This window comes from Salvelinus namaycush, chromosome 2 (genome assembly GCF_016432855.1).
Source record: "Salvelinus namaycush isolate Seneca chromosome 2, SaNama_1.0, whole genome shotgun sequence".
NCBI lineage: Eukaryota > Metazoa > Chordata > Actinopteri > Salmoniformes > Salmonidae > Salvelinus > Salvelinus namaycush.
In genome coordinates, this window is record NC_052308.1 from 65,844,333 (window position 1) to 65,854,619 (window position 10,287).

The window sequence follows — 10,287 nt, forward strand, 5'->3', positions numbered from 1 at the left end:
CCACGCCGATTTCATTCATGTCCAAGAAACAAAAAGTTAATCCAAAATAGATATTGGAACTGCCCTGAACTGTCCTCAAAATTCCGTTACAATGCGATAATCCCACTCCAAAAATGTTTAAAAAAAAACAATTGACACTGTTCGTTCCCTGTTGAAACAAAGAGGGCAACAAATGTAGGAAATTGCTTTTGTGTGACGTGATCTATCCCAAGGAAAGAGTTGTCACTGATCCAACATACTTCCCCGACACCTTCTTCCTTCTTTCCTCAACATGAATTGTGCGTCTGTCTTGAGTGAAGGCCGCCTGCCGCCAGTTTTATATGGGCCGGCGCATGCTAGGGTAATAAGATGCAAATGAGCTACCCCCCCAATCTGGCTCAGGGGATCACAATGGATACCTCTCCAAGCCCCATCGTCTCAAATCACAAGCTAGTATTGGGTCAGAAAATTGAAAATGGAGGAATGTCTAAGTATTCCAGCAAACTGTATGGGACTGTCTCAGCAACCTGTCCTGGAATGACTCACTTTCCACAACATTAGAGATTGAAAAATGTAGCACATAATAACAAAACATAATGGCCAATTTATTTATTCCAGTTTAAACCAGATTTCAGTTCTAACTATATATCAGTATTTCACAGTAATGTATTGTACAAGTCTGCCTACACTTGGTGTTTAAGCTTATTTACACATGTAGATGAGGTAGTTAACTTGTATATTTTTATGTTAGGAAAGAAAACAACATTTATGTTAAGAAACATTTTCAGGGAGAGCTCTGAAAAAGCCAAAATATGTGGCGTGCCATGCGTAGTGTATTTGTCAAACCCTGACTCGGTTGATTGTGCAGCATAACTCCACCCTCTTCAAACATTTTGGCATTTCTAGTTGTGGGAAAATCGAATACTTTGAATTAAGGCTTGAGTAATGAAAACATTCTCTGGCAAGGGTGTGTGGTGAGGTAAAGTAGAAAAAAAACATTTGTATGGGCACAGAGTTTTTCATCCGCTTTTCCTTTTTCATTCTGTGGAGTGAATAAAAGGTGTGTGTGTGTGTGTGTGTGTGTGTGTGTGTGTGTGTGTGTGTGTGTGTGTGCGCGCGTGCACGTGTGTGTGTATGCGAGAGAGAGAGAAGGAGAGAGACATCCGCGTGGCCGTCCTGAGGGCACTTTGTTATTGTGTGCTGAAGGAATAAGTTTGCTCTCCCTCTCTCTGTGCGCTCAGCTGTATGGTAATTCCGCAGCACCTGCTCTCCCCTTAATATACAGTGAGTGAGCTTCCTTGGGCGCGCGGCGCTATCCGCACACAATTACAATGTACCCAACATTTAGAAGAACGAGCCCCCTCCTGAACAAAACTCAAACAGTAGGTCAAATATATATTTGGGTTTTCCCTCTTTGCTCGCATATGCAATGAATACTCTCTTTCTGTGTCCACGATGTGTTTTTTATTGAACCAAACTTAAGGCAGACTATTATTCAAGTAGGCCTACTTTTGTGTAACGGGAGGCAGAGTGGGGGTGGGGTATAGGGGTCTCTCTTAATTAGGTCGTTCATTATAAGTGTGATTTTCTTTTGGATAATAGCCATGGCCTGAGGTCCATAGTTACCATACACAGATACATTGCGTCACTGCTAAGATATGCAAGTCGGGGTGGTTTAAATTCCCTTTTATCGAACAGACAGAGTTGTTGTTGTTGTTGTACCTGTTTTCTATCCCTATTGACAACACAAACAGCCTACAGACAGAACGAATACATCGGTGTTGTTTGTGATGAGCTGTGCTGTGATTACGCAAATCATTCAGAGTAGAAAGGGCGTTGTTTTTGCGTTAAAGTCTCTGAATAACTTTTATAGTAGTGTTCATTCCGTTTGGGTTTGTCATTTCTTCTCGGTGGCCATGACCCAGAAACAGCATGATGCGTCTAACCATTGCCCAACATTTTTACATATGGAACACTTTGGGCAAATAAACTGCGCAGTAGTTATACATGAGAAACTGCTTTCTCCATTGCACAAAACCCACCCCTATAGGCACCCATAAGAACTTCCCTCCGCATACATATTTGTATTCGGTTGCCTTGAGTTTGGCAAAATGCCCCCTTCTCTACTTTCCTACCTTAATTATTTTCCAAAAATGATGGCTACGGGGGTGACTGTTTAACTAAAGTGCTACTGTAGGGGGCTGTTGTAGTTTAACTCCTGCCCACCAGTAGCTGCTGCTAACAAAAAGGGTGCCTCGAGGTCTGACTATTCATCCATTCTCTGTGCTTCAATTTTCATTGATTCTGAATGCACGGGTAGCCCTTGGGGATTCTCCGTGAAGGGCCACCACACGCCTTCAGACGCGGCCAGACCCTTACAAGCCATCTGCCACTACCCAAACGTCGTTTTTTCCTCTTCCCCCTCCCTCCTCCCCATCTTCCCTCAAGCGCACGGGTCTATACGCCAGTGTCCACTGGCTGGCTCTGCCTACATTGAACTGGAAGCATGTTAAAGAACCTGTAACGGTATGGCTATGCTGGGCCATATGGCGAGGGGAAGCCAGAAGTTTTCGTCCCCGAAGAGTAGACACCACATGGTAGCTCATGGGAACGTAAACACGGCGCGCATCACACGATATCGATCATATGAAGTGGTGTGGAGAATATGATTAGCTTGAATGGGGGGATTGGTGCCTGTTACCAAGTGATCAATCGACGTACTATTGATTCTTTCTGAGCATTCAGACTGTTGGCACGATTCACTTCGGCTACTTATTGGTTCGACCAAAATCGTCTATTTTCTTTTCCAAACTCTCATCCAGGCTATAGCTTCTGTCTCATGAAATATAAACGTTGTATGGTCATTCTTCAGCACAGAGAAGATTGGCGACTGAAGGGCAACTTTATATTTGTCTTATCAGGGCTGAGAAAGGCCTAATACCAGCAACTCATCTTCTCTGATCGGGGTTCTCTCCATTTCCATCATTTCTGACCCGCCTGTTTACCTGCTGAAATCCTTGGACTCTGCAGGAGCAGCGCGGCCTTTGTGTCCAGATCAGATTACTATGGCCAGCTGCTTGAAGGGGGGCACAGGCCAATCCATGGGTACCCCCTAGTCGTGCTGCTGTCACATTTGCATATGTTGTGGCTGAGGACGGTGCTGGGCTTAAGTTCGGTGAAGAGTGCCGCAATAATTACGCGGTGGCCCCTGAAGACGCACCCGCGCGTGTGTGTGGCGCGAGTAAGATGTGTGGGACTGTGTGGGACAGGAGAGAGGGGGGAGGAGGAGAAGGCGTCGAAGTTTTTCAAGGAGCAGTGGCCTGTCGCGTGCCAATGTTTATAAAAACACATCTGCCACGTTCCCCCGGGTAACGCCCATGCGTTGGCGCATCTGAGCATATGCGGTCCCTATGCATAAATCGATAATTCAACATCTGATCATTTGTATGACACATTTCCACACACAACAAATACTCATGGTGATATGTGATAGAATCAGTGCATAATCAATGCAGATATAGTGAAGTGAAGTACATGGAGTAGAAAGTAGTTTTTGATACCCCCCAACTCTTTAGTGTTGATAACTCCAACCATGGCATGGAAATAGGGGCTGATTAATTATTGTATCATTCTAGTTTAGTTCTAATAGGAATTACCCCAGGCATGAACTTTATTGCTTATGAAAAAACTATGTGGAAAGTATGGCTGTAGTTTTGTAAAGATGATCATTTGTAGTACCTCCGAAATTTTTTCAGTCTTTCTCATTTCTGAACCGGTGCAATCTGGATGCAATTGTCTGCCACAATCTATGAATAGAGATACCTTGTGAATGGGAAAGTGACACCTCTCTCTCTCTCTATTTCTCCCGTCGCTCTCTATCTCTCTCCACGACATCTGCCCAGCCATGAACAGATGTAGGCACCTGCGTTGTCGGCCCACATATGCACACATGTCCCTTTCAACCTCTCTGGGACCCGGATCAATCACAATGGGATAGACCAAGGGTGTGGTAACCAAATACTCCCGATCCCCCCAGGACACACGCTCTGTTAGAGGCATTGTCACAAGCAATATCATGTGGCCAGGCCAAGCAATCTGTTCTAAGACTGTTCATTTGAGAGATGGGGTTTGTAGCTATGTAATAAAGGGGCTATATAGAGTCTCTTGTTGTCGTTGGAAGTTGAAGTAGTAACACCAAGGCGTTTGATTTTCTCATGTTTTAGAGACTTGAATAGAAAAGCATAGAGAAGCAATGGAGCTGTATTCAGCCTAGTTTATCATGCTGATCTCCTAAGTGGCAGTTTGGGTAATTCTGGAGTGGCCAAGCCAGTGGCAGCAGCAGGCAGGTGTTAGTTGTGGTTCAGTAGAGGAGGCTGAGGGGAACAACAAGGAACAGGGCGGGAGAAGGTTAAAGACAGAGGAGGGTTTTGTTCTATGAGGATGAGCGGGAAAAGTAGCCTGAAAGCCCACTGGCAGCCCTAGATAATAGCGATAATAGCCCTGTCCCTATCCCTCAGCTGCTACTGGACAGAGGATCCAAACACACCTGTTGTCTTGTCATCCCCATTGTGTGTGGATAGCTAGCTAGCGTTAGCACTACACCTCAGGAATGCTCCAGCCCCTTCCCTGCTGCACCACGACCATTAGCCTCTGTCCCAAGAGGGAGCAGGGGAGCTTGGGTGGAAGGTGGAGGGGGGTGAGGGTAAGCTAGGCTACGTGGTGCGGAAACCAGCAGGGGGGTTATAGAAGGGTGTATGGTGAGGGGGGCCGGTTTAGAAGCAGTGTCCTCTTCATAAGGGGTTCCCTCCAGGGTCTGTCCAGAGACCCCTGTCCTAAATCACTGCCCCTAGGGGGAAGGCCCTCCTTTGTGAGGAGATGGGCCTGCAAGCTGGGATGCCAGCTGCCACCTCTGTAGCGTCACAGTCTCCACTATGACAATGCTTCTCTCTCTGGTCACACTGGCCAGGCCAGTAGAGCCCATTAAATAAAGGACTTGTAGGGACTCCTAGAAGGGCTGCAGGGCCACAACATGTTTTTTTTGGCTAAACGTTAATGATGACAAACTACCATGTGGGTTATGGTGTATGACATAATAACCTCTAGTGATATCGATTCTCTCTCTGTGGTGAATAAAATGGAGTGTCTGTAAAGACAGACGAGTCATGATTTGGATGTTATTACATCATGAGATAATCAATAAAACAATGCTATACAGTGGTTTCTGGAAGCTGTACTGAACTAGGGCTGTATTGACTGTTGTCTTATTTCTTTCATTGAATTGAATGGAGTTAAATGATAAAGGAAAACATTTAAGTTTGTAAAGTAACCATTACAACACATGAGAAAAGCACAGAACATTTACTTACAGTCAAAACTATATTTTGGAAGGCTGGTGTGTATCCCAAAAAGCATCCTCTGATTTGAGACTTTGAGACTAACAGCTGGTGAAGAAACACTGAAAACAAAAGTAATAAAGCTTATCGCATCCACTAAATTATAAAATGACATTGAGTGTACCATAAGTCTTCCTCACTACAATATTAGAGGTTATATAGCCTAAAAGTGAATGTAATATAAAGTACAGCAGATCTCCAATCATGCTCATATAAGCATTTAGGCATTTGTGTATGATATTCCCATCCATAGCTCAGTGAGTTTGTCCCCCCATTGTATGGAGCTCTAATGGTGATTCTAATGATGCCTTGTCCATCTTTGATAAAAAACAGCACGCCCCTCATTAAAGACCCAGGGCTGGTTCTCATGGCCCTCTCCCCCGTCCCCGGAGCTGGGTGGACAGCAGGCGCGGGAGTCGGTACAACACCGTGGCACACGCCTGTTGACCGAGCCACAAAGCAAAAGCGTGTGACACTCACCGCCCCAACCCTCTCCCCAACCCCCGCCCTGGCCCCATTGTCCCCCAGGGTCCCGCAGCACAGGCACAGACAACCAACCCCCCACCTTACCCTCTATCCTAAACCCATACCCCCTCTTCCTTTAAAATCAATTTTACCAATCAGCTGATCCCTAGCTCTCACACCAGCAGGAATTTTAAGACACACCCTCCAACCTCCTCCTCCTTTTCTCTCCCCCCCCTCCACCCATTCTAATAGCCCACCCCACCGGACCCCACCCTACCCGACCGACCCTGGGAACATCAGCTGCTAAGGTGGAAATCCATCATTGTGTGTAAGAAGGTTCCCCCTCTGCACATTGCACAGTCATTACCATACACCATACAGGGGAGGAGGAGGGGTGGGGCTTTAATTCACTGATTCGCATGCAGACAGTATTTCTTGGGAGGGTGGGGCCGGGGCTGGGATAGCTGGCTGAGGATGGAGATGGGGCAGGTTGGTTTGATGGGGATGGAGATGGTGCTGGTGGGGGGGTACAGAGGGTTTTACGGCTGCCGGGGTCAGGCCTGTCCTGGGAAAGTTGGATTTTCCATTTAAATCAGCACATGTTGTGGCCTTCTGGTGGCTGCGTGAATGCCTCACGCTGACAGATGGCCGCGGCCCATAACTATAGAGTCCGAGCTCCCGGTCCCCGAGGGATACAGAGAGAGATGGAGAGATGGAGCGAAAAGGAGAGAGGGAGAGAATGCGTCGTTCAGCTGATCCCATCAAAAAGAGAGTGAGAGGGTAGAGCACGAGGGAGGGATAAAGATAGGGAAGGAAGGCAGGAAGGAGGGAGGGGGGGGTGGGGGGAAGAGCCCCAGAGCCCCTTAATCCCAATCCCTAAAATTGAGTAAATATATTTGCCAGCTCTGCAAACCTTAAAAGGGCGCCTGGCGCTCCCTAAAGGTTCTGATTAGGTGTCTAGTCTATCAGCTTATGGGTCTTTGGGAAGATTGTTTGTCCACGGGTGGAATAGTGGCTTTGTATGATGATGGTGTTCACAGAGGATAGGTTTATAGTACCATCTAGTAGAACTGGGGTGCTGGCTGGTCTTCAGTCCTCATTGTGTGATGCTACCTTTTGTCTTTTCACCATGACTCTTCGTTAATCCTATTAATGAAACGAAGTCATCGCCTGGTTAAAGATCCCACGTCTCTGATTTGCATATTTTAGGAATCTTCTTTGAATAAAAAGTTTAAATATCACTGTCACTGATAGACAATGAAGCCCTGAGATGCCCATCACCATATACATATATTGTGGAAATGAATAACAAGGGCTTCCTCTACAACTATAATATAATAGATTGAGAATGGATTTTCTATCTACTATAGTTCTTACGTTACAGGATTTTGTAAAGCAGTATATCATTCCCTGTACTCCCACTTGGTCTCACTCCTCACTGTACCCTCTGTTTCACTGTTGCTCTGTGCATACTCTCACTCTCACTCACTTCTGCTGTGGCTCTACATGCAGTTTTCTGTTCATTGAGAAATATGTTAAACTTTGAATAGCATATAAATAGTCTAGTGATAGAAATCCAATGTTTCTTTCAATTCTACAGCTAATACTCCAGTCATGATTTCACATCCCTGCCATTCTGCTAGGCCTAAGGTCTACCAAGAGGCACTATGTTGTAGTATGCCTGTGTCAGGGTTAAAACTGATGTGGGAGTTCTCATTTACTTCATGTAAGGATAATGCAACTTTGTTAGAGATAAAAACGTGTTTGGTTTGATGGGCTACAAATTCTTCTTATGTTGTTGCTAAAATTGAACGAAAAAATAAAACAAATTAATATTCAGTGGACCCTATCCTTAAAAAATAGATAAACAAAAATGTGTAGACCTACATTGGTCTAGATATTCACCATATTCACTTGTGTAAATGACAAAGTGGATCACATTATTTACTACAGGGGATCAGAGTTTCAAAGGATCTTAGTTTGTTTCACTTTGAAAGCCCTGTGACACGCACCGCACCTCATGTGGCGCGCAGTAATCCTCTTACAACCATTAACACAACAGATGCAGAGGATGCCAATCAATAGACCATGCGGCGTGGAGAAATTTAACGGCAGTCTTGCGTTTACAGTATGCTGCACGAGTTCAGCTGTAGTTTACCTGAATTATTATTTATCTAAATTTCTATGACTTACTGACAGAAACGGACAGTCAGGTGCGTGCTGGTTCTATCAACTTTGGGATTGGAACCAACATATGGGATATCAAGGTGCAGAGACCCAGACGGCTCTGGCATTATTGAAGCGTTATTCCCCGTGGATTAGGCCAGTTATTCGACGGCAAAATGCTTCCTCAAGATATAAGAGTGCAGAAACCCCGTCGGATCTCGGATTCGGCTCCACCCGTACCACCACGGCGTGGCAAGAACAGAGACGTTCCTCTTTCAACGCGTGGGCGGTCCGGCTCCGTACCTGAGCGCAAGGTGAACTGCGTCCTCGTCGGAGATGGAGCAGTGGGGAAGACAAGTCTTATCGTCAGCTACACCACAAATGGATATCCGACAGAATACATTCCAACAGCTTTCGATAACTTTGCAGGTAATTTGTGAGAGAAATCAGAAAACTCGATAACGTGATTTATTGTTAATTTGACCGCTTTTGTCACAGGTTTTACTCATGAATTGATTTATCCACATGTTGCATTTTATAAATGTTTTCTTGTTTTTGTTTGTTGCTTTTGTGTGTATTATTTTAGATCTCTCTGAATCAATAATAGGTTACTATTTGATATAATTTGATGGTGCAAAGTAAACGTCACCAATGCATAGTGCTATGACAGGTAGGCATTGAACAGGTGTCTAAATGCTGTCACCATCAATAACAAATCTGTGTACACTCTTCTTCTCAGCTATGGTTGTGGTGGACGGAAAACCTGTGAGACTGCAACTCTGTGATATGGCTGGCCAGGTGAGTCAAAGTTTTGTTTTTGAATCCAACACTAAATGAGTGTTAGTAACCTATAGACACATTAACAAGGATATTCTATTGTAGTGGTAGAGCTAACACATTATTCTTTCTTCTCATGCTCTGCTCAAAATGAGAGAAATGGGGGATGGAGGATGACACTATTAATGTAAGCCGTTCTCTATCAGTGGTCAGTAGTTTGTTTAGATTCCACAGCTTCACTTATCCCAACATAGGTTGCCTCCACATTCTACCCCGTGTCTTGGTATTCCCCTGCACACCCTCCCCTCTCTGATCCTGTGTCAGTAGTTATCACCCCCTGGCAGAATATCTCTCATAGTCGTTGCCTACCCCTTGATCCTCAGACTTATATCGCCCCCTGTAGGAGGTTCCTGTCCGTGCCCCCAGAATCGATACATTCTTTTGTCCCCTCTGGCTCTCTGTGCTTTATCGCCCCCTTTTGGACGACTCTCACAGACCTTGCTCTTCCTGACTCATGCCCAATTCCAAAGCAACTCTTCCCCTACTCCTTAATAGGCACCTTTGTAGATCTGAAAGGACTGGATAGGTGTAATAATCAATATGCCCTGAACTCAGAGAGGGAAATGGAAGTATTAGCGGACCACATTGCTAACCATCCAGTAGTCTTTTCAGAATCAGATCGACATGGTATGCCGTAAGGTCAGGGCTAAGAATCAATTTGGGATTGGGTATCTCTGACCCTTCCACTTCCTCAACTTGAGACTTTTCCCTTCCTGTCTCCTATAGGACGAGCTGGACCGGATCCGCCCTCTATGCTACCACAATGCCGATGTCTTCCTGCTCTGCTACAGCGTGGTGCGCCCCTCCTCCTTCCGCAACGCCACCGAGCGCTGGGCGCCCGAGATCCGCCATCACTGCCCCGGGGCGCCCATGGTCCTGGTGGGGACCCAGCTGGACCTGAGGGAAGATGTCCAGGTGCTGGTCCAGCTGGCCAGGAATCAGGAGCGGCCCGTGGGCACCGAGGAGGCCCAGCAGCTGGCGAACGATATCGGGGCCGTGTCCTTCGTAGAGTGCTCGGGTCTGACCCAGAAGAACCTGAAGGAGGTGTTTGACCAGGCCATCTTGGCCAGCATCCAGCCAGCGGAGAACGTTCAGCAGCTCCAGCAGAGGCAGAGCCTGAGGAAGAAGACCCCGGATAAGATCAAGAGTCTCTCTGAGACTTGGTGGAAGAAGCTGAGCTGTGTTGTTGTGGCAGGAGAGTGTGTGGGAGGAGAGTTTGATTGAACCCCCAAGCAGCTGTTTAGGATTTGATATTTTTCTAAGCTTGTGTTTTAGTCTTTAGTTTTTTTCACTCCATATATAATATCACTCAGGAAAACAGACCTGGATCAATAATATGTTGGAGAATGTAAATGTATTATCCAAAGACTCATGGAGTTATTTAATATCTAAAAAGGAGAAGCACTAGAAAGAATTATCATTGCTGGCAAGATAATGAATGAAATGC

General features: G+C 45.7%; 1 protein-coding gene across 1 annotated transcript; it reads left to right on the forward strand.

The window, feature by feature from the left end:
- The first annotated feature begins 8,179 nt into the window (after positions 1-8,179).
- On the forward strand, positions 8,180-10,064 carry LOC120022949 (rho-related GTP-binding protein RhoU-like). Its single transcript, XM_038966915.1, has 3 exons — positions 8,180-8,432; positions 8,743-8,801; positions 9,567-10,064. The coding sequence occupies exons 1-3, from the start codon at positions 8,180-8,182 to the stop codon at positions 10,062-10,064; spliced, it is 810 nt and encodes a 269-aa protein (XP_038822843.1).
- Positions 10,065-10,287: the final 223 nt, after the last annotated feature.

Excerpts from the sequence above, each read along its gene's own strand:
- LOC120022949 (XM_038966915.1), top strand. The coding sequence starts at position 8,180 with ATGCTTCCTCAAGATATAAGAGTGCAGAAACCCCGTCGGATCTCGGAT. Across the intron at positions 8,433-8,742 it reads AGCTTTCGATAACTTTGCAG|CTATGGTTGTGGTGGACGGA; the intron begins GTAATTTGTGAG and ends TCTTCTTCTCAG. Across the intron at positions 8,802-9,566 it reads TCTGTGATATGGCTGGCCAG|GACGAGCTGGACCGGATCCG; the intron begins GTGAGTCAAAGT and ends TGTCTCCTATAG.